At 38.6% G+C, this 26,013-nt stretch overlaps 1 protein-coding gene across 1 annotated transcript; it reads left to right on the top strand.

Annotated features, from left to right (window-relative positions):
* The first annotated feature begins 11,537 nt into the window (after positions 1-11,537).
* Positions 11,538-25,481, top strand: LOC137885011 (T-cell surface glycoprotein CD5). The gene is made up of 6 exons (XM_068727134.1): positions 11,538-11,734; positions 20,047-20,445; positions 22,717-22,851; positions 23,648-23,698; positions 24,784-24,849; positions 24,984-25,481. The coding sequence occupies exons 1-6, from the start codon at positions 11,683-11,685 to the stop codon at positions 25,052-25,054; spliced, it is 774 nt and encodes a 257-aa protein (XP_068583235.1). The 5' UTR covers positions 11,538-11,682; the 3' UTR covers positions 25,055-25,481.
* Positions 25,482-26,013: the final 532 nt, after the last annotated feature.

The following is a 26,013-nucleotide window of genomic DNA, read 5'->3' as shown; positions in this document are numbered from 1 at the left end:
TTTCACAATTACAGCTCAATGATGTTTTGACAATATGTATATGTCAAAAGCCTCATGGGAACTGTAGTTGTATTTGTAGAGGGCATTGGGCATTTTATCACTGCACTTCCCGAATATCAAATAACATTCAAAACAGTCTGGGTTGTACGGGCACATCTTTCTTTTGTTGGCAATGACAACATGGACAAACCTCCTCCAAACATGTGACCAACTTTCTAAACCTGATGTTATTGACCAACTCAGAAATGTCTAGAACAACGCTTGCCATAATTCCAGAGCCCCAGAACATGTTCAATGACCATGTTTTCCTTTTCTCACATGGTTTGATGATTCGGTTTAGTTGCTCCTGCCACTACTGACTAATTTCTGTCAGAAATTTGAAAGGCATCATTTGTTTGGTGACAGATAATTAATGCAATTATCTTAGTATGATGTTGGATCAATTAGCAGTTTCAGAAAAGATTTTTATGTAGCAGGAAAGTGTGATGGTTTGCTCATATACTGGTAACAAAGAGAAACAGTCCGGATGCACTCGATCACAGGCCTGGACTGGTTTAGCATAATAAAGCCTGTGATACATGTGTCAGTGTTGGGATGTCATTCTGTTAGGCTAAAGTACCCTCGGCTAGTCTGGGAAAAAAATACATAAAAAATACATCAGATCAACGATAGTAGCTTGCTTCTTTATATTACTAGCAACAGGCTATGCTTTATAAAGCCTAATAAGGTGTAACTAAGGGCTTTAATAAAGGTTGATAAATACTGTACTAATGCCTTATAGGTTAGTTTATCTTTAAAGCGTCATAACTGGATCGCAGCAGTTCTTCATAAATCGATCAATAAGTTTGTGTCAGCCACTTAAAAAACAAATGATTTACTAAATCAGGTTGCACATTAAAACTTGTCTTGGCTAGTAAAGACCTTAGCAGTGTGTAAATTGGAATTGGTAAAGTTTGGAAACACCTGTAGTAGTACTGTCCAATCAAGAGCTATCAATTATGTAAACAGGGAGTCGCTGTAGCATCACAAGCTAGGTCTTAATTTCCAGAAATGGAAGTTTTGGGACCCTAACGATATCCCAAACTTAACTGCCAATCCTTTGTAAATTTACATTGATACATGCATATAGAAATGTGGTCCGCTTTAAAGTTAGCAGTATTCATGCAGAATGAGTCTAACTGATGTCATTTAGTATAACATCTTGTAATATGTGGTATGTTACATTCTATTTGTGAAATGTAATTTAAAATCTCCACAGTTCACATCATTATTGAGCAGCATTTCGATCAGGTGTCAGGTCAGACGTGTCGTCCAAATCCCATTATGTTGTCATCTAAACGGCTAATATGTTAGCAAGCTAATGTTACTTTTGTTAGTTAACTAAGCAGCAGTTAGTGGCAACATTTGTAATATTTCATCTTTACATAAGAACTAGTTTGTGTGGCAAACCTGTCTTAATTTAGCGATGCGTAAATCTCCACTAAACCAACCTGTCTCACGGCAGTTTGAAGAAATTGTCACAAATTATAAACTATTGATTCGTATACATGGACATGAATTTAACTTATTTTTTTTTCGTGTTGCTCTGCACGACTTAGGTTTAGGAAAAACATCATGGTTGGTCTTACAATAAGTACGTTAAAATTAGGTTTGGGCAACAAAACCACTTAGTTAAATTTAGGAGAAGACGCCACAAAAGGGTCACAACAACACTTTGGGACACAAACACCGGTGTCGAACAAGTCGCTGGTCGTGTCCATTTCACGTATTTCTGATGTCTTCTTAACTTCAGGATCAATGCTCTTTGATCTCTGACATTATGGACCAAAAAACATGAAGAAGAAGAAGGATCCCATGCAAACGTATGAATGGATTAGCAACATTTATAATAGGTCAATCTGTGGACCCAATATATGTTCTTATTAATATCTTATAACTGATAACATTAGTAAATGATTAACATGAATAAGCCATTGTTACAATGTGTAAGTCCTTTGTGGAGGGGGCCTTATTAGACCTTGTCCACCTACAATCCACAAACACGTGATATCTATCAGCAGGTCAGAAAGATAACCAGACTGGTTGACGGTATTCTGCATGTGATAGTGCATGCTCCACCTGAACTCACTGCTGCTGCCACACGATGGCACAAGCTAACAGACTGACACCGTCTGGGGTTTGACACATTTCCTGTGACCTGTTGTCAGTCAGTCGTCATTGTACATTTGTGTGAGAAGCTGTGGATCAGTCAGGTGTTGACCTGCTCACAGGACATGATGTGCATGAAGAGTGAAAAGCCAGCTGATGTCCTGGACATACAGTACTTACAGTATGGTGCTGATGCCATTCTCTATATCGCCTGTGTTTTACTTCTATATCACCTGTGTTTCGGTCAGTTCATCTTTTACTTACTTCACACAACACCAGTGTTTTGGCTGTTTTTAGTTGGCTTTGAGTCAACACACCTAGGGGACTTCACTTCAGATGAAGATACCCTAATAACCTTGAGCACGACAAGCTTTTCATATCCAACTTTAAGACAGGAATGATTCTAGTGGGTTTGTACTGAGGACAACAAATGTTTTAGAAGAAGCACAAAGGCGATGTTTTATTATTATCCAGAGGGAAATAACATTCAGATGGATTTATCTGTTCTGTATCTGGTGGAGATGAATTATATGATGTTAATGATGACTGCAGATTATTGAAAAGCCTTTTTTGTTTTATTTTCTCTTTTTTGGGGTTGTGACAAATTAAACAGAATTTTAAACACATTAAACTAAATCAAAACAGTCTGAATCTTCATTTACACATTGAAGTGCTGTTCATTTAATAGCGTGGAGGACAAAATAGACATTGAGGACATTTTGCATTTATTGGGGTTAATACAAATCAATTTAAAGGAGCTGTATTTAACTTTCTGAACATGAATATAGTGTTTATGTAAAGATGTTGAGGAGTCTCTCTCCCTCTCTGTGTGTTGCTATCGGAGCCTCTCCTTGCTCGTTCACATAGCCGGGCTGGCCATGATCAGGCTTTTAGTCATTGTGCAAAATACCTCGTGGGGGTCCCGTCTACCCCGACCGAGGAGAGGAAATCAAAATGCTCCCAATCTCAGATCTTGCACCTTTTAATAAATTATTTGTTTGGATATAATATTACAGAATATCCATCACGGTGCTAACCTGGGCCTTGTATGAGACTTTATATGAGTTTCAGCAGTTCTATCTTTTATTTGATGCTATGCCGGCACAATAGATCTGTAGCCCTGGTTGTCTTACTATTTCTACATTAGTAGAATGATGATTAGAAATTAGGATAAACAGAAACTGAAGGAGAACAATGTATGCATGTGCCATTATATTCCTTGCTTAAGAGTAGTTTAGTTCATGGTTTTGCTCATATATAATTATAATCTTGCAAACATATTCCTTGTTCATGTATCAGTATAATCGTGCAAACATTTTCTTCAGGGTTAGTGATAGTTCATGTATCTTAAAGACAGTCGCACAATCATAGAGCTAGGAGGGGACACGTAATCTCATAATAACATGTCCGTTCAATAGCGGCCTTCAGCAGTGTCCCAAGGGAACAAACTGTCCTTTGTGCATACGCTGTTGGGTCAGCTTGACCAGAGACTCTGGTACATAGAGTCGTTAAAACTTAGAGGGTTGCCTGGCACAAAGCCGGGGACGGATGGAAGCTTACGGTAACTTAATTTAAAGTAAGCCCATGCACAAAGAATTGATAAGGTAAATTGATAAGGTAAAAATGTAGACGTTATGTCTACATGACAAGCGCATAAAGATTTGCTAATATAAAGATAAAGACAGTGATGTCACCCTAACGAGATTGTAAAGGTTTGTTAATATAAAGAGAAAGACAGTGATGTCAGCATAACAAGATTCTAAAGAATGTATTAAACATAAAGATATGGACGTTATGACTTCATAACGAAGTTTCTAGAGAAGGACAGCAGAGGAAGATAGGCCAGAGGTACATCCGAATAAGGCTTCATCAGCAGATAAATGATATATCTCATGTGACCAGATATCTCAAAAGCCCCCAATGTACCGGGGCTGAGAGTGGATCGTTAATCCTAAATGTATGACACAAAGAACGAGATGACTGTATAGATTAGAAGAACATTGGGGGTGGGAGGGTGAAAAGAGCGGGGCCGATCATAAAAAGTGGGAACGAGGGTATAAAGTAAAGAACATTTCTTTGTTTAGTCAGTTGATTCCGGACAGCTCGGTTTACTTGTACTCTGTGTGTGATGCAAATAAACCTGCGTGAACTGAAGAAACTCCAATCTCTCTTGTGTTCTGTGTGTGTTCGTTACTGAGTTCCTCTTCGTGAGAATCCTGTGGTATCTCACCACGAGTCAGATAGCAACCAGTTATTAAAGCCAGCCTTTAAGTATTAAGTTTAATATGAAGTTAAAGTCCAAGAAGTTGATCATAGCCATAGAAAAAAACACAACAAAACATAATCCAGGCACTCCAAAATATTAGAACAACTTCACATGTTTTCTGTAATAATCTTTCTTTTGTTTATGTTTCTGTTTATTTAAAAAAAAACTGTGTTTAAGTCTAGTATGCCTACAACTTTTTGTTTCTGTGCTATCTTATTGTGATATTTAATGTTTTCATTATTTTCAATTTGTTTCACCTGTCAAGTCATTATCTAGGTCATGTGATTGCTTCCAATTTGTTGCTTATACAATGTAGGTGTGGCCACACCTGTTAAATTTCCTGATGAAGACCTACAGTGGCCGAAACATGTTGTGGCTCACTTTTATTGTTTTGGACGGTGTGTTTGGCTCACCGCTGACAGAACTACCAGTACACACACGGGTGTACCTCTCAGCAACTCAGCCGCTGCTACGCTAAGCAGGTGAGTTTAATTTAGTTTTTTTGGCAAGGTTGTATGATGTGTCTTCTGCCACGATTTCGTGCAGATTGCCTGCATACATTACCGATTGTTTCTGAGTTTGCATGAAGTATATTTTTACGACACCTCACAGCCCATGCATGTTTATAAGGGGGGGTTAGCCAATTGTGATTTGTATTCATTCAATCACACCTCTGCCCTCAGTGTCTCTCATCGTGGCTAGCGGCTTCCGTACTTTACATTCATTCCACCTCAAGCCGTTCAACTCTCAGGGTGAAGTCATAAATCGGCGTGTTTCATCCGAACCGTCCTCTCACCCGGATGAAAGTGGCCAGGCTGCTATTTAATTAGTTTCAAAGCTCTGTCCGAACTCTAATTGTTTCTCTGAAACTTTTCTGTGAAACTTTTACCGAAAATTTTATAATGGGCTCTTTTCACAGCAACCATTTTGACATTTCATTGCAGAATAAACACAGGTGTTATTAATACTGAATTATAGCCCTGTTCATTAAGTCCCTGATATTGGGCCTGTTGGCTCACAGCTGTGACACACAAACTTTAATGTTTCCCGTTAATCACCAAAACTATTGCGGCCCACTTAAGTTTATTTGCCCCATCAAAGTTTCATAATCCCCAATAAAGTTGCCAAAATCTGTTTTTGAACAAAGTTGAGATGAGAACATGCCAAACCAGATGCTAAATCTTCACTTATATTAGATCCACAAGGCCCTTTTGTTGTGCATCTAATAATACTGATGCCGGCAACGGCAGAGACAGCAAGGTAGAGCTAGAATATTTTCACATCCAACCTGATGAACTAAGGCTTTATTTGGACCAAACCAGAGTGGCCGATTGTTGGAAGTGGACAGACGAAGGAAGAAACCTCAGAGAGACCAACAAGAGGAGGGATCCCTTTCCCAGGACCGACAGAAGTGCAATAGATGCATGTGTACAGAAATAATTGCCTAAAATCCATTGTTTAACCTTACGGGGGAAAAAAACATTCTTTACAGTGGTGCTGGATGCCAGGGCAATGGCATCTAGAATAACTATATCATTAGATAATGGATTTCTGAGTTATGAAGGTCGATGGGAGAAAACGTTACATTATTTGAGGATGAATCGTTACCGGTTGAGGGCAGGAGGTGATTAATTTAGTCTCTAATAGTTCATGAAGTCGCTGCTACAGAGGGGTATGTTTTATTGTTTAATTATGTTCTTTCTTTTTTAAAGGGGCAGTAGAGTTCAGTGTCATTTGCAGTTGCACTATCAACAAGATCAATCTGGGAAGGACTAAAGTTAGCATAGGAGTCCTCTGTTATGTTGAGACATGGTATTGAATTAAATGAGTTATAATTTAGTTTAGGTTTAGGGTTTATTAATAGGCTTGAGTCAAAGATGGCTGCTACTCCACCTCCTCGGCCGGTGCCTCGAGGAATGTGAGTATTAATATGACTTGGAGGAGTTGATTAATTTAGGCTGACATATTCTTCATTACACAGCCAGGTTTCAGTAAGTCAAAATAAATCAATATGATTGTCTGACGTTAAATTGTTTACTAATACAGCTTTAGATGACAGAGATCTGATATTTGAGAGTCCACATTTAATTATCCTATTTTGTTGCACTGTTGCATTAGTATTAACTCTAATTAGGTTATTTTGTATAACTCCTCTTCTGTTTACTTTTGATTGCATTTATTTAAGTGGCCGTTGGGCAGACACAGTCTCTCTGGGTTTAGGGTGGGTAACTGCTCTAATGGAAGACTGCAGCTCTGCTTCCTGGTCACAACTCTGGGATGTCATGGTTTAGGTCCATTAATAACTGGGTCAGATTTCTAGATATGAGATCCGCTCCATCCAGAGTGGGATGAAAGCCGTCTCTCCTAATCAGACCAGGTTTTCCCCAGAAAGTCTGGCAATGATCTACGAAGCCCAGAGTGTTTGCTGGACACCACCTCGACAGCCAGCGGTGGAACGATGACATGCGGCTAAACATTTCATCACTGGTCAGTTTGGGAGGGGGCCAGAGAAAACTACGGAGTCCCACATGTCATGATCTTGGGTTTTGTTTGAATTCCTGTCTTATTTTGAAATTCTCTGCCCTTTGTGTTCCTAATTGACTGGGTAAATCCTTGGATTACAATTATTGATGCATTAATGTGTTCATTATTTTGCAGCTGATAAAGGTGCAGCACATTTGAACTACTTTATATACTTAATTTTAGGCTATATACTACTTAATAATTTGTCAAAATGTATTAGTTGATTTATATTTTGTTTTAAGAATCTGAATCTGTAAAGTAGCCTAACTAGTAACAAATATTTCCAAATAAAAGTAGTGAAGTTAAAGGTACAATAATTCCTCTGAGATGTAGTGAATTTTAAGTATAAAGTTACGTCAAACAAAAAGTACCTCAAAACTGTACTCAAGGACAATATTTGAGTAGCCAAAAAGAAGTAAGTTACATTCCATCACAAGGTAAAACTTTACCTGGAGGCATTATCAAATATTTTTGGCGAATTAGGAGAAATGTACAGACAAAGTAGTAAAATAAACACCTAAATTAATATTTTGGATATTTTCTTTCCACAACTGTGAAAGAAGACATGCCCAAAATCTTGAATTGTGTCTGAGCATGAAGAAGCTATAATTTTGCCTGGCGTGACTCTTAAGTACAAGACTACCTACTGGAACTAGTCACCTCTAGATGTTTACTGCCACTCCTTGCAGGCAGGGGCTTCTTACATTTTGTAATAATCCTTCATTAAAGGATAGAATACAAACAGTTTTTTTCGCAGAATCAAATAGTGATTCACTTTCCAAATTGTTTGAATGGAATTATTTTAGAAATACAAAACAGAAAAGACACAGGTGGTTTTCCATTTTTTCATTTTTTAGGTCTTATCATTTTTGCTTTGACTTTGACTGCATAGAATTATCTCGCAGCCTCTTTTTTCAGGTCCAGACCCCAGTTTGAAAACCACTGGTCTACGGTTAAAAAAGTGAGCTTGTCACAAACATGTTTCTTTCTTTCATAACAGACTGTTTTTGGTATTTTTGATCTCTCTGAATTGATTGTGTGAAAAAAAAAAATCACCTCAAAGTGTTGTCTCCAATGTTTTCATGTGAGGTCATCTGAGCTGTTAGATATTGTATGTAAAAGGATATCAACTATAAATGATCATCCAAATATTTATCAATGCTGCACACCCAGGGTTATTACCTGGGTGTTATGTGCCGGCTGCTCCCCAGCCTCCTCCCCATGAGAAAATACTGTGCCGAGCAGAGAAGAGGGGGAGGTAAAAGTCTGCGGGACTTTTGGTGTCTTTACGACTCCGTAAACCAGAGGCGGAGGATGACAGAAAACGAGAGTGACGGGGGTAATGAAGTAGAGCACTGATGAGTCAGGAGAAGAAGATATTTCACTTGTAACAGAACCAGGAGATGATGTGTTCTCAAATCAGAAAAGAAATGACTCCTTCATTCCTTCACGCAAAGTTCTTCACAATGAGTAGCACATTTTGGAAACTTGTTATCCTACAGTAGCAGAAGCATTGCACAATTATTTTACAAGTTTCGAAATCTAGACTACAATAGAACTTTTAATTCTTTTGAATTAACACGCACTCACACACACTCACACACACACACACACACACACACACACACACACACACACACACACACACACACACAACATTTTTTTTTTTTTTCTACAGCTCAAAATCACAAATTGGCTTCAGAGGGCTTTACAATCAGAACAGCATACAACATGCTCTGAGAATGGTTAAAGCTGATGGAATAAAAAAATTCTGTTAAGTTTGCAATATGCAAATATATATATATGTATGTATAATATATTTCAAACTTATCATCCCTAATTTCTTGTATTTATTCTTGCTGTCCATTGTGACTTTCAGTCTGATGGCAGCGACTGAAATGGTTGAGAGGTCATTGAATCAGAATCAGAAACGGTTTATTGCTAAGTATGTGACACGGAATTTAAAATAACAGAATCTTACGATCTATTCAACACTTTAAGGTCCCAACTCAAAACTGTGGTCACACATTAGAGTATATAATCTCTCCATCAGAGACCTTTCGGTGTCGGATCATATGTGCATCTCGTTTTACACTGTGGTTCAGACAGTGCAGTCAAATTACAAAATGAAGGTGTATATTTGTGTTATAAAGGAGCACAAAGCAGGATAATTCGTTCCGCTCTTTAAAAGTACTGATTATTCAGATGCAAAATTACCTCACAAATTCTTTTGATACAATATGCCTGTCCACTCTGGACAAGGTTGCACCTCTAAAAACCCAGCTGAACAATGAAACCCTCTGGATGAACTCTGACTCTTAAAAGACTCTCTCATTTCCCCATGTTGTGCCTCCTCGATTCCTCGCTCTGTTACGACACGTGGAACCACAGGGAACAGGACTCAAATGCACAAGAGCAGGAGAGGGTGCAGAAAAACGTTCTTTTCTTGTCAAAACAGGTTCGGTACACAGGAGAAAAACAGGAGAAAAATGAGGTCAGGAAAAAACAGGCAGAGATCACAAAACCCAGGAACATGAAGACTAGGAAATCGCTGGACACAGAGAACGAAAATGAGCTGGCACAGAGACAGGCGAACACAGGGTTTAAATAGACTGGGGAGGTGTAGGTGATGAGACACAGGTGGATCCAATCAGGGGCACACATGAACAAAAGAAATTCCTTTTTAGTTCATCAGTTGTAGTTATCTAAGAAGATCAACTGTTCTAACCACATTTCACCTGATATTAGTTCTGTCTGAATACTGAATGTAGGTTACATTCAATTCAACTGATATTATCCAGACATGATGTTTACAAGAGGGAACAGCTGCTGACAGAAAATGATTAAATCAATAAGAACATTGTCACACATTCAGCACTCTCTCTCTCTCTCTCTCTCTCTCTCTCTCTCTCTCTCTCTCTCTCTATATATATATATATATATATATATATATATATATATATATATATATATATATATATTATCGCATCACTTCATATTTCCTCTTTTTAGCACTTTTTTATGGTGTTTTATTTTACTAACTTTACATATTAAAATTGTTCTTGTTTTAATATCTGCATTGGCACTTACATATATTTTGCACTTTTATCTGTTTTGAATTCAACAGTTTTTTTCTTTTATTGGCATTCATTTTTCATTAATTCAGTTTTATATTTGAATCACTTCTGATATTTGCATCTTATTTGTTTATGTAGTTAATACCTTTATTCAAATTTCACATCTTTTATTTGAGCTTTTTTATTTTTGTATTGTTAATATTGTTATTGTTGTGTTGTACACTTTACTAAAGGTATTGCAATTTCTTTAAGTTAATGCTGTAAAAAGTGGATTTCTCTTGTGTGTATGTGAGACATAAGAAGTTGTTGGTCTCATTCAGGTTTTTTTTAAAATTTAAGTAAAACACCATCTTATGAAATATGATACATTGTAGAAGAAGCACTTTCATAGCATTTGTCTGCATTGATTATTAAAATACATTAGGATATTACATTACGGTCATTTAGCAGACACTTTTATCCAAAGCGACTTACAATTCAGTATCTATCTACACACCGTAGGCACAGCTACGGGAGACATTTTGGGGTTAAGTGTCTTGCTCAAGGACACGTTGACATGAGACTAGTAGAGCAGGAGCCGGGAATTGAACCGCTGACCCTCTGATTGAAAGGCAGCCCTGCTCTCCACTTAGCCACGGTCACCAGGATATAACAAAAGTTTTAACATTGTTTTTTTTCATACTGTAAACAATATCTCAATTAAGATAACATAAATCTGAAGTCCGTTACACAAAATGAAAAACAAAAGCAACAAAATTATCAAAAAACTATTTGATCATTATATATATATATATATATATATATATCTTATAATCTAACTTGGGATTCAAAAGAGAATTTGTGCATTGTCAAATTTGTTAAATATATTTTATGTATATATATATATATATATATATATATAAAATATATTTAACAAATTTGACAATGCACAAATTCTCTTTTGAATCCCAAGTTAGATTATAAGATTTACACAGCAACCCTAACCGTATAGTTTCCCTTAAATTGAATACATAGAACCAAAATATAATCCAATTATTGCAAGTAAATATAATTTTTGGGACTACTTTACCCTGTTAACATGTGAGTAAAAGACAATTCAGGAATTTGGTATGGTATAGGATAATTTGCAGTATTATATTTATTATTTAGTTTTATTATTTAATTTGGTGATCTGCTAACACTGTTTTTGAGTCCATCATGCATGTTGCAATTCATCTCTCAGCCTTCCCTGATGAAGCATCGATGTTCTTGTGTACTCTGTCAGTTAGCAAAGGCTTGTGAGTTTAAATTAACTTTTTAACAAAAAAGTTAATTTAGTTGAGAGTCACATAACTCTTCCCTTCACCTCTTCCTCCTACCTCTTCCTCCTTCCTCGCTTCTTATCATCATTTCTTATTTCCCCCACCCCTCTCTGCCTCTCTTCTGCAAGCTTCCTTTGAAGAGAGGAAATCTGCACTTTTGCACAAGCAGCAGCGGCAGGCCGGGGATGAAGTGATTCACTGTATGGAGAGAGAGAGAGAGAGAGAGAGAGAGAGAGAGAGAGAGAGGGAGGTTGAGGAGTTTTACACCTCTGCACCATTTCCTTTGTCATCTGTTTTTCTGTTGTTGGCGTCTTGATCTCATTTCTGTCTGTCTGTCCTCTTCCTCTACTTGTTCATTGTTACTGTGATGGATCTCAGGACTGTTGTGACCTTCTCAGCTCTTTTACTCATCGTTGCTGGTAAGTGCACATTACTTTTGGGACATATAGAATATGTATGTGTATGGTATAATGTTAGCTTTAACCCTCTGAGATGGTGTATTACTAGGCCTGACCTGAACTGAAATTACATACAATATTAAAGTGTAAAACTAGCAACAGGAGGCTACCACATAGACAAAAACGTGTACACAAATAATTTCGATGCATCCTGAACACAATCAATGAGACAAATATGAGGAAAAACAACGGGCAAAATGTGTGACCATTTTCACGTGGAGAACTTTTCATTTTGGGACAAAGATCTTTCCCAGATAGTCAAAATGTCGCAACATAACAGCAGCTTTAATGTGTGCCTCCTGGTTTAGGAGTTTATGCAAAATTCCTAATAAATAGACAGTTGTGTGTGCTGATGCTAGCCTATGACTAGCCTAATGCTAGCCTAACACTAGGCCAAAGCAAGCCTAGCGCTAGTCTAGAGCTGCTGTTGGTTGACTTTCATGTTAATTGTGGCTAAGTGGAGAGCAGGGCCGCCTTTCAATCAGAGGGTCAGCGGTTCGATCCCCAGCTCCTACTCCGCTAGTCTCATGTCAATGTGTCCTTGAGCAAGACACTTAACCCCAAAATTGCTCCCGTATTTGTGTCTACGGTAGATAGATACTGAATTGTAAGTCGCTTTGGATAAAAGCGTCTGCTAAATGACCGTAATGTAATGTTGATTAAAATGTGTTCTCATCTGTGGCATCCAGTTCTACTGACTAATGTCCCGTTTGGTTGTAAAGTTACCTGAAGAAATATAATTACATCTAAATATAGTATGAGTTTGATTCATAGACCCTGGTGCTCAGTTACAGAATTATTGTAGATTTAGCAACGATTTATGAAGGTGAAGTCTGCTGTTCTCTGTAACTATTCACAAAAAATGTTTGATAAATCAACTCAATGTGTCACATTTTATCACAAGTCAAGCTAAAAAAAAACGTAAGGTTTTTGCTTTTTTTTATTGTACAGACGCAATGATCATTTCCGTCTCTTTAGTGTTGAATTTATTTACCATTCAGACTGTCAGAGGCCTCTCAGCCTGGTTCAACAGGGAAACCTCAATGTGCAGCTTGTCTTCCAGCTTAAACTTGTACATTCCACCTCAGTGAGTTCCCATCGCAGACATTTGGGCTTTGTCAATCACCTGGTGGGACTGAGTTACTCACGGGTGCATTCCATTTAGGTGCTCTTGTACCGATGCCGTAGTGTTGTGAAGGGTGGCTACCATTTACGTTTTTTTACACCTGTGCTTTTCAGGTCAAATTGTCTGCTGTGAAATAAGGTCTTTCAACCCAGTAAAATGTTATTTAGAGCGTGAATTACTAATTTGTGCGCATGCTTTGATGCACTGCATCAAATGTGTGCCAGCACATCTTTCAGCTTGATGACTTTGTAACATAAAAGCTGTGACCCTATTGTCTACCAGACATGGAGATATGGATAAAATAATGGTCACCATGACAACCATCCACAGAAATGACATGCTGACCGCATCACTATGAACCTCTGTGCTGCATTATGACATCTAATTCTTCAAATATATGATCTGTTATCATAATCAAAGTAGCCCTCCTGGATAATAATTCATCATCTCACCATTTCCTAAAACAACATGTTCCCACCAACGCAGTTCTGTTTTTCCTAACACCATGCTTCCTACTGTGTTTCTGTTTGAACGGCCGCTATGGGCCCCTTGGTACAGTAGTCGTGGAACCAGCTGTCATCAGCTGCTACGAGTGGGACGCTGAAGGCATTATTGACTCACTGTGACAGCATTACGAAAGAACATAGTAATGATAATAGTGTAATACACTATGAGGACCTAGATAAAGTAAGTCTCTCATTATTTACTAGTACTACTATAATATTAACTGGAATGAACCGATGTTGTTTGTTTGATGATTCAATTATTTAATCTGCTTATAAAGCATTAGAAATGAGTATTGAGTCTTGATTTTTCGCTGTAAATTGAAACCCAAACACTGGCTGGTGAGACAACTATGGAACATTTTTGTAGTAAAATGTTTGTAAATGTGTGTTTAGAGTTGTGTAACTGTATCTGTGTGTGTGTAATCAGATTTGTAAATGTGTAAAAACTCTCTCTTTACACATTTACAAATCTGCTACGCACACACAGACTGAATACACAGTTGTAAATTCCTGTCGACATTCACAAATCTCAGTATGCATTTAAAGATTCTTTTACACATTCGCAAATTTGACTACGCATTCACGGACTGAGATACAGTTACACAACTCTCCACACACATTTGCAAATAGTTTTGCTACAATAATGGCCTCATAATATCGAGATTACTGTGTGACAAATCAGGCCAAAAATGTACTTTTAAACATCTCTGTTTGTTGTAAATGCACAACTACAGTAAGACACCGCTGACTAAATCAAACTTGTGGCCTGTGGACCGGGACTTAAACCACCATACCCAAAAAGTAAAATATCTACTTTAGAAAATCCACCACCACACACATATATTTGATATCTAATATGTTTTTGGGATAAATGTGTTTTCGATTAATTCATATTGTCAGTTCTGGATTCATCAAGATTGTCACTTCACAAAAAAAAAATCCTTAGTAAAAAAAAAACACTCAACCCTTATATGTATATATATATATATATATATATATATATATATATATATATATATATACATATATATTTATATATACAGTATATATGTATATATGCTGTGTATATGTATATATACTGTATATATGTATACGTATATATATATACGTATATATATATATATATATATATATATATACGTATATATATATACGTATATATATACGTATATATATATATATATATGTATATATATATATTGTATATATAGTACTTATGAAGTGTCACATACAGTATGTTCATATACGGACCTGGAATATCAACCTGTCAATAGAATTAATGCTGGTGGGATCCGGAGGCAGCAACATTAAACTCAGGGGTGGAAAATAACAATTACTTTAATCAGTTAGCCTTCTTTTCAGATTCAGATATTACATTAAAAACGTGATAAAAAACCCCTGACACATTTGAATTGTTTCATAGTATATATTGTTATATTGCCCAACCAATTGCATCTATATAAAAATATATACATAATAATCATAATTTATTGATAATGTAATGTACGGTGTTATAATATACAGGGGTCATTGTGCTGCATAATGATACTTTTACATTTGATACTTTGATACTCATAATAATAATGTACATTGGTAATTTAAAGTTCATATTTTGAATGCAGATTTAGAATTAATGTTTTTTTTAATGAAGTAAGGTAGCTCAGTATATCGGCCATCACTGGTAACACATTTAAAGGTTTTAGACGTTTTTCTGTACAGTTGTGTTGTATGATATTAACTTTTCAAATGTAGGCCTCTTTCGTGGCTTATATTAATTAAGCCAATCAGGCTTGAAACAGTTTTACTTGTTTAAAGTGCAGATAGTATTTCATAGTGGCTCAAATTCTTCAAAGGTAATTTTGCATGACAGGTTTTTCACTTGATACGACAAAATCTCACTAGATTACATAATGCATTTCTGGATTGCGTTGAGCATTTCATATTGTATAAACCTTTTAAACCTGCAAACATGCTGAAGCACATTAAGTGCACTGAGTTACAAAGTAAATAAAGAAAACGCATCAAAATAAATGAAGTCTGTTCAATGTTGAAATGAAGTACAGCCTTTATTACTGCTGACCACACCTAGAGTATAATAAGAAAGACAAAGAACCAGCTCTCAAAACTCAAACTAGAACTACTTTCAGTGAATTCTAAAACTTTAAATATAAGTTTGCAATTTTGGTTTGTTCCCAATTGAAAGAAAACAACTACAACACATTTTCAGATTAACCCGGAGTGGTATCTAGCCATGCAGATAGTTTCGGTTCTGTTTGCAGAAGCTTTGAAATCCACGCCACTGAAACTTGTGCCGCCACCCCAACACAGCGGAGCTGGATAGAAACAGGTTTGTGGAGTTCAGAGCATTAAAAGTGACAAGAAAAAGCAACATTTCTGACTGTTTTTATAAAGAACCAGTTTTGGTAGAAAATAGTTCCTAGTAAAAACTAAATATCTACATCGCTACAAACCACGATGGGTAAATTTGTGAACTGGCTCAATTTGATGTGATATTATGAATTTTATATTGTTTTATATTGCTTCATTTACCATGCTGATTAAGTGAAACATTAAAATGTTTTTTATGTCAGCATGTGTATACAGTCAGTAAACATTCAGTATAGCGTAGCATAGAAGTGCTAACACTAGTTAATGATGTGCTGACATACTCTACTAATGTTAGCTACACTAACGTTTTAGAAACGTATATCTCCTTTTCACCATGACAAGCTCTAAATCCACTAAACCAGCCTGATCATGAAGAACATCTAAAAACAATGAATGAGTCTATGGACATCATTGTTGTCATTGGATAGCTGTTGGACCCTGGGGCCTGTTGTTTCGAAAGTAGAATAAAGACATCCAGGAAGTGGGAAAGCCAGGTTGGACAAAGTCTCAAAAGTTCATCCTGGCTTAATTGGTTGTTCGAACGCCGAGCCAGGCTGAGGAGGGGCGGCTTTGTCAAGCCAGGTCTAACTAATTTGAGTAAGTGCGCGGCCACGGCTTTCTTCAGTAGACCACAGAGATTGATCACAGATTCACTGATGAGGCGACAGGTGTGGACACTTTCCTCCAATGAACAGCGGATCTGAATGCTGACGTAAGGTGATACACCTCTCATAATATGAAGCACCGCTGCTGTCTTGAAGTTTGGAGACGGACTGATTAAATGAGTAGTGTAATTAATTGCAAGCACCCTTGCAAGTGCAGCCATTTCTAAATACTGTAATGACTGCAATAAAATCAGATTTGAGCTGGCAAACATTATGAAGGGTGATTATTTACAATGACGAACACACAAATAGGCCCCAATTATGAAAAAGAACTATCGTAATAGGCTAACTTTATTTATTTTTTTAATTTGATCATGTTTTGTTTTATTTCTTTTTTTAAAATAATAATTTAGCCTACGTGTTGTTTGTTTAAAAACGAGGCCAATGCGTAGCCTTCATCAGAACATGGAATGACTGTATAAAACACATTCATTTCTGATCAGCGCAGCCGCTGACTCCAAAGATAAGACAACAGAATCAACTAAGCTTGGCATTTAGCCTGGTCTGGAGCAGGCTAGCTGCAGAGAATAAATCACCATGGTAACTTGACCAGGATAAAGTTATCCAGCTTTCGAACAACCGACTGCAGGCTAAATTCAGCCAGGATAACCAACATATCCCGGCTTAATCCCTTATCTAGGTTTCGAACAACAGGCCCCTGGTCAGAGCTGATGTAACGTTATGATTGGCTGGTCTACGTACGAGAGGCGGGACTTAGCAGGGCCAATTCTTGGAACAGTTCCAATCTCATTGCATCATCATTAGGACATATCATTCTAAAATGTTCTTTCATTGTACACAACAGTCAGTTATATAATAATAACAACAATGCTAAACTTTATTACACATCACATTTCAGAACAAAGTTAAGATGTGGCTGCCATGCTTATTCCATGGCTGGAATATTCAAATGGAAAGTTCAAATGGAAATAACATACACAAACATAATATAATAAAATAAGGGGCATAACATTAAAAAGATGAGAGATGTTGGGAATAAAATGATTTGCTTACTTTAAAGCTAGAGTGCAGGACTTTCACATATATATGAATGTCCGTTACATTCAAGCCCTCGCCAAAGAGGTTCACACGATGCTGTTTAAGCCTACTGCTGCCGCCGGGGAAAGCTGTCTGTATTTCCCAGAATACCGTAGTAGTGGTGTCTGGTGTCTATGGCAACATTCCCGCACTGAGAATACCAGAAGAATGACAATTGTTCCCAGAATCAAATGTTTTTTCTCCACAGTAACATCATTACATGAGCAGTACTCAAAGTGCCTTCAACCAACCTTGCTCACTCACGGAGTTCTTCACAGCGTCGCTACTTATTCCAGTGCTCTGATTGGTTGCACGGTATCACTCAATACCGTGACAGGCAGGAAGTGGGGAGAGACAATAGCGACAGCAAGCTAGGAGTGTAGCAGAAGCTATAGGTTCCAAGTGTCTGGAGTGATTGCTTGAGGTAAAAGAAAGAAACTTGGCATACAGAGGAAAAAGTCCAAAAAAAGAAAGTGATCGACGGTGATAGAGCGATACTGGGGGGAGATGTAGCAAGCTCACCTGTAGAAATATGTCATAGGGCCATTTGTGTAATTCAAATTCAGATTCAAATAATGTTCTTTTCAATTACAAACTCTAACTGTTCTGCACTCAAACTTTAATAAATACTTTTTTTTACTTACTTTTGTGAGGTGATTCTGCAATCAGTAAGTGTCTCTCTCTGAAGCTGGCCATACTGCAGGGGTGCTTCGTGATGTAAGAGACTGGATGTCAGAATTTCTGCAGCTGAAGTCTATCGGCCGTGAACATCCGTACTGTTGTACACCTGGTTAATCTGCTTTAACACGTGAGCTGTAACTCAGCCCTCAAAATATACAAAACTCTGCAGCAAGGTCTCAGTTACTAAGACATCTGCCCTCATCACCCAACTTCTATAAGAGGCCATTTTAAAACCGTACTGATTGCACAGCAGACTTTGGATTTTAACTCTGCTAGATCGCCTACTTTAGATCTGTTGGCTGTTTCAGACTCCATGTTCAAGTGAGAGGAGTGATTAAGATATCACTGTTTCTCAATCAGAGTTGGCATCTTGTCCTACCAATAGTTGTTTTGTTGTTTCATAAAACAGCTCTCCGTGGCATCAGCCAGTACGTGCACAAATACATACATGCTGACACACACACACACACACACACACACACACACACACACACACACACACACACACACACACACACACACACACAGTATTACAGACATTTTATAGGTCGGGCATTCACAGAACTATTTCTTCTGCTCAAGAACATTAGATATAAACATTAGATATAAACTGCAGTAATACTGTAAGTAAGCTGAAGTAAGCTTTTCATTGTTGTTTTTTAAAAGATGCCTCCTGGTGTGCAGTGCTGTGTGAGTCAACAAGACTTTAGGACTAAAGCTGACTATCACAGGGTAGTATAAACATTCTGTCAGCCCCAAGCCTGTTGGTTACAGCTGAAGATGGAAATCTTTAAAAACACCTCACAAATATATAGTTTCATTTTTACAAAAGGCTACGTAATTCCCTAAAACAACTGGTCACTGTAGCTCTTAGCAAATGTTACTTAAACATGAGGAAATAGTGTATTTGCTGGGGACTATTTTCAGTGATGGATTAATCCACATTTGTTGCGAGGGAGCATTTGTGGCAGCAGGACGGTGTATACATATGGGATTGAGTCAAAATAATCTACAGTCTGTGTGTTCATGGTGATGAGGTAACATGTCACACATGTGCAACAGTGTGGCTCATTGATGTGTTTTTAATCCTTTTGGACAACAGTTGAGCTTTATGGCACAAATGAGATATATCTGGCTTTAATACACGCACGCACACGCACGCACACACACACACACACGCACACACACACACACACACACACACACACACACACACACACACACACACACACACACACACACACACACAGCTACAATGCTCCAGGCTTCACACTACAGGCAGAGACCACAAACTTATATTGTAGACTATTTCCTCACCTGTGGTACATAACTATCCTATCTCATATAATAAAATACACGCTAGGCAAGCAGCAACTAGAGGAATTATAACAGGTCAGCACAGCATCCAGTTGTATATCCAAAAATTAAAAGAAAATGGAATAGAATTTATGAGAATAATTAGAAATATAAAAGTAACAATGATGCACATAGTTTATTTACTTATTTGAAGGTATCCTACTTTATATGAACTGCTTTGGTCCGGTAATGTTTTAAGCAAACTGAACAAATTAAAAGACATAATCAGTAAACATAATATAATAATACTTCCCTTACGTTTATGGCCCATATATGGACCCCACCACTATGCTAAAGGGACAATTTGGGGTTCAGTATGGCCCATTTCTGCTGGTGTCACCAAATGAACCCAGCAGGTTTGGACATCCAGTGGAGTAGGATTGAGAATTTCATTAATTTTATTTTTACGTAATAGTGGGCCAGAACAGAGTGATACTCCTCTTAGTGTGAAAGGATCTTTTGAAAGAGTGTGTTGAACTGTGTTCTCCATACTAACTGTTCCTTGTCTTCCAGGATCAGACCAAACAAGTGCTCCACACAACATTCAATCTCCCAATCAGACCACCAACACCAGCAGGGACTATTCTAGCCCCAATACCACTCCAACAACCACTGCTGCCCCCACCTCCAACCCCATCAGCTCTGCGCCTGCCCTGGGTCTCCTCACAATCACATGGATGAGTAAATGTGAAGGAGAAGTTACCCTGATCCTCTCCAACTCCTCCATGGCTGTTTGTCATGGCAGTGAACCGAAAATCCAGAGTCTTTTGAGAAATGTGTGTAAAAACCAGGAAGGTTGTAAAGACACACTGCACTGGGACAAAGGCATAGCCAAGCTGAATGGATGTGACATCACAAAGAGTGGAGCAGTGAAGAAGCCCTGGTGTGAGTCACTGAGGGTCCAATGCACAGGTTGGTCTACTGTCCGTGTGCTGGTGCTTGTCTTTGTTGTGTGTGTAAGTAAACTAATGTCCTCATGTGGGCTGACCATTTATACTATGCAAGATCTGAGAGACATCGTGATTTGAGTAGAGCAACCTGCAACTGCTCAGCGTCTTTTAGCCAGAGATATCTACCAGCAGGGGCCAAATGTCATTGGCCGTGGTCTTGCTTCCCATAGCTCCGGCTCTTCAGGTGCTGGTGTGTTACTATGAGTCCACAGTGACACAGGGTTTCCTATAGTCCCACCACTGGAAAAAAGCTTGGCATCCATCCTCTTCCTTAAGACCACTTTCTTTGGCAGGCATAGCCCCCACAACACCATCTCCTCAGAACCAGGTTTATGTCATCTCATTGAAAATAACATCTTCCTGTTTTCCTCCACTGTCTTCGTCTCTGCTACTCAGTCCGGGGCTAGCCACGGACATCAGGAAGGCTATGACAGCTGTTCTGACCCTCACCATGGATTCTGTAGTGGTGATGTCTAGAATTATGGCATGACAAACAAACAATGATGCAGCATTACATATGGCTCCACATGTCACAGCATCCCCCCCAGATCAGACAGGAGTTGATCGGTGGTCCCATAACCCGCAATGGGCTGTTTGGACAACTCCTCCAGAATGCCATGTCTCATCTGCACGAAGCAGCCAAGGAAGCAGAGAGGGTGAAGAAATACAACTTCTGGAGCAAAGCTGCACCTCAGCAGCAGCATCATAGAGAGCAAGACGCTCGCTCGAAGAAGAGGCTCCCTCCAGCCACTGCTGTCGCTGCACCTTAACGTGCCCTGGCTCCACGGCCTCCTCTTCCCTGGCAGAGATATTCTACTCTGGCGACTGAGGCCCAGCAAGCTCTGCGCCATTGCAGTAAAAGTCAGCGGCCGCCCCACGTCGTCAGTGGCAGTGACAGGATATGGGCAACATATGTCTCATTCCAGCTGAGAAACGGAAACACAACAGCCCCATTTCAGGGTCATGAATGTGCTATAGAAATAAGCTTGCTATGGTTATTGCTATTGCTGAATATCATTTTATATATTTTTGCCCGAGGCATCTTTCGACAACCCCGCTAGACCAGGAGGAGAGGGAAGCGAGCCACGATAAGGGCTAGGCTACCCCAGCTTAGACCTAAAGGCTGTTAAGGGAAGGTGGCATTCAGTAAAATGTGACTCGGGCTGACCAAGCAACAGAAAATCAGAGAATTTTGTACCCACATTTACAGAAACCTGCCTCCATCGCAATGCCCCCAGATCAAGCTGCTCTTGATAGGCCGACTGTGTTCCAAACAGACAGAACGTGAGACTCGGTAGGATGAGAGAGTGAGAGGCTTTGACAGAGACTTGTGTAATTGATTTGTTTCACATGCTCTCCCGTCAAACCATTTTTCGAACCCTATTAAGTTAAATAAAAAATTAAATAAAAAATTAAATAAATTTTAAACTTAAAATTTGTTAAACTTAAACTCAAAAATTTAAACTCAATATAATAGGCAGGATGAACCCGTAACAAGCTCAGCTGTTGTTTGAAACTGAAAAGAAGACACCTTTTTTAACATACAGACAGGTACAGGCTGATTACCGCTTACTGAGTGGTGTTTTATTCAACATGTTATTAATGATGCCTTATGTCTCAGATGGATGTATTTTTGCACAAAGAACGGTACTGAGGGAGTTATAAATAGAGCGAAAAGACTTTCAGTAAGCTATTTTTTTGTTTAGTGAATCCCATTTCTATACCTCGTTTTGTTCAGAAGTAGGACTTTCTACTCAATTAAATTTTACAAGTAAGCAGAAATATCTGAAAGCAGGACAGCTGGTATAGTTTCACAAATTGTCAAATGCCCCCTATTGGAATAGTGGTGAAAACACAGAGCTTTATTTTCTTTCTTTTAATTCTAGGTTCGTCATTTTGCTGCAGAGCACCAGATCTAAACCTGCACAACACTTAGCAGGCATATCTATATGCATCCCTAAATTAACTTGTATGGAAGATGTGTAAATGCATTAATGTAGCGCCTTTCTAGTTTTCCAACAACTCAAGGCACTATGGAGGGGAGCTAGGGGTCGAACCGCCGATCTCTTGATTAGAGGATGACCCGCTCTAGGGGCGCTAGTGAGGCATTGATGTTGGTAGCAGAATCCTTTGACACCGTGGACGGATTGAGGGCCCTTCCCTTGCACCAGTCTGCAAACATGCACCAAAGTGCCCCATGTTCATGTGTGTATGTGTTTGTGTGTGTGTCCAGTTGAGGAGGTCCTCCGAGATGTACAGGGGCAGCTGCAGGCCTACAAAGTGGTGACAGCTTTACTCTGCTGCGTGCTGCTGGTCCTGTTACTGATCCGCTTCACCAGACCCACCTTCAAAGCCCTGCAGAAGAGAGGTGAGTACACACACACACATACACACACACACACACACACACACACACACACACACACACACACACACACACACACATCCATAGGCTACATGTTTGTATGCAATCAGTACTTGCTGACCTGAAAACTCTGATATTTTCAGATTAAGACTCGTCAGATTAAAGATTATGTCCAAGAAAGGACTGTTGATTTAAATCCAAAGGATTCTGTCAGACTGACACAATAGAACAGATCGTATGGGTGTGGTGCTGGGGTGGGATTCTCATTCAAATGTTGCTAAATACTGATGCATGGTGCATGGAAGGACGCCCGCCCACCTCAAAACAAAGTGCAAAGAAAAGAAAAGAAAAACAGGAATCTCTCATATAAAGTCCCAATTTACTGTAACTTTGACAGATCATGTTGAAACCCAGCACTGATAGTAAGAAGCTGATTAACTAAATACATTTTCAGGGCCTTGAAGGGTCAGTTCATTTAAAAATGAATGAATGTAATATTTTTGCATGTAATGGTATGTAGCTAAATGTAAATGCTTGCTTTTGTATGTTCAGCCAGGTGGAAGAGAGGTAGGGTGCCCTTTATTCTCAACATCCCCAGTTTGAGTAAAATCTTTTAGTCCTTGCCACATGCAACTCGTCTTCACATCAAATCTCTGCATTACAAAGCACGAGCCCCCTGGAGTCCATTGTTAATGATGACTACAACTTTCAGACTGAGAAAAAAAAATGTACAGCTGATAGTTCTTTACCATGGCAATAGTTACATACATGTTCAGTGGTTTGGTTGCTGTGTTTTCAGTATCACAAAAGAGGCAGAATCGCTGGATCGGACCAACACAGAGTCACAGTGGTGAGTCACTCACACACATGCGCGTGCACATGCACGCACGCACACACACACACACACACACACACACACACACACACACACGCGCACGCACGCACACACACAGACACACACACACTTAACGGCTACTGAGGTAAAGTATGATTTGTTCATGTAGCAACATATCAACATGAACTCACAGACAGTCTTAAAGGGAAAGTTGTTTTTAAGTAGAACAGATCACTGCTGGATGACTTCAGAGGCGTGTTCAGGCTCTGCCTCTAGATCCCCATCCCCGACCTTTGATGTAGCCTGCACTGCCGGTAGGGAAGACGATGAATTCCTTGGCTTCTCCCTCGCTTTCCTGATATGTCTTTACCTGACTAGCTCCCTTGAAGCACCTTTGGCTTGGGCTGAAAAATATTTTTTACTCAATTCAGCCATTGCTTCTTACATAAGATACTGAATTCAGCAAAATTATTTAAAAGATAGTTGTCTCAACGGAGTAAATTAACAAAAGTAAAACGACTTGGTTGAGCTGATTCAATCCATGTTGCCATCTTGTCCAGCCAATCACGTGACTCTTCCATTTTCAAATATTCTTATGATCGACGTTGTATTGTGTGCGTACTGTATATCTATTATTCATCTGTGCCATAGAGACAACACATCAATAAGTCACACTGTTGCACTGGGTGAAATGTTCCTTCATTACCATGAACACACACACCATTTATTTTTACTCATCCAACATACACCGTCCTGCTGCCACAAATACTCACTAGAGCACCAAATGTGGATAAATCTGCTGATGAAAATAGTCCACAATGCACAAAGCAATTGTTTAGTAAAAACTAGTGACCAGCTCTTAGGAAATGATGTAGAGTCTTTTTTTGTGTGAAACTATACATATGTTGAAGATTAACATCTTCAGGAGGAACCAATTGGGATTGGGGCTGAGATCCACAGACAGGAAGTATTAAGAGAAGGAGGAACACATTGTTGGTTTGGGACTGCACAAGAGATTTGTTGACAATAACAACAATATAGAACAACACCAAATGTATACTTTTAAAGTTAGTCTCTCATCTGTTTATGTCTCTGTTTAGTGTCTTATCATCGAGGAAAAACTGCAGTTAAAAACAATGACGAAGAGAAGAGACTGTCCTACCCTGGTAACACACACACACACACACACACACACGCACACATATTTAGAATATGAAACCAACAAAGTGAGCTCACTCTCCTCCAGCAGTAATTCTATTGGTTTAAATCTGACTGCTTTTCCTGTGTGTTGTCAAATCAGCTCTGGAGCGACTGGCAGTCAGTGACAGCAGAGAGCCGTCATCCAACAGGAACAGTGATTATAACTTCTGACACGTATCCTCTTCTTACATCATCATCATCATCATCATCGTCGTCATCACTCATATGTGGGCTAAAAATACGTTTTCACATTTGACTATTTCTGGATTTCTGGATTTGTTTGTAATTGAAATTAGTCTTGAATCTTGAATGAGAATCTTGAATGAGTATTTAAGATCATGTAAAGTTGATCATTCACCTCTTGATATACCTGCATCGGCTGCCCCACATACTAAAACTTCAGTTCAAACAAATAGTCAGTATTTACAACCATCCATGTATAATATTGTATCCAAACTCAATTTAGCAGCCTTTTTTAATACATGACACCGGAACAAGTTCTATCATTTTTAATGGTTTTATGTGAAGCACTTTGAATTGCCTTGTGGTTGAAATGTGCTATCCAAATAAACTTGCTTTGGCTTGCCTATCATCCTTACCGAAGTTATATTCAGATGTGATAATTTAATGGAATCGTTTTGGGGTTATTAGAAGGTGTATTTTTTTCTTTTAGCTAGGCTAGTTGTTTCCTCATTCTTCCAGTCTTTGTGCTGAGCTAATCTACACACAACCTGGACCAAGTTTACAATTACATTAAATAAACTCTCTGAGCATATTGATTCAAGAAAACCTGATTCACTGACATTATAACATAGGTTGTGTTTCTTTTGTTGGTCGTTTGTGATTTTTGATTATTAATGTGAACTTTTTCTTTTCAGTAAAATTATCTAAGTTGTGTTTCACCTGATTTGTTGTCTTAGAAGTAGGTGAATGGAAAATGTTGTAGATTTTGGGCTGAAACACAGAGAGGAGGAGGAGGAGGAGGAGGAGAGAGTGAGAGACGAAGGTGGTTACTAAGTGCAGAAATGTGGTTTCCTCTGCCGTTGATACAACTTCCTGTTTGTGTTATTTCTGTCGTAGCCTGTGTAGCGTTCCCAATCTCTTCTATTCCTTCACTCTTTCTCTTTCTT

The sequence above is a fragment of the Cebidichthys violaceus genome, unplaced genomic scaffold, assembly GCF_023349555.1.
Source record: "Cebidichthys violaceus isolate CVI_PGR_0920_01 unplaced genomic scaffold, fCebVio1.0.p SCAF_4, whole genome shotgun sequence".
Taxonomy (NCBI): domain Eukaryota; kingdom Metazoa; phylum Chordata; class Actinopteri; order Perciformes; family Stichaeidae; genus Cebidichthys; species Cebidichthys violaceus.
This window is presented reverse-complemented; position numbering and strand designations above follow the sequence as displayed.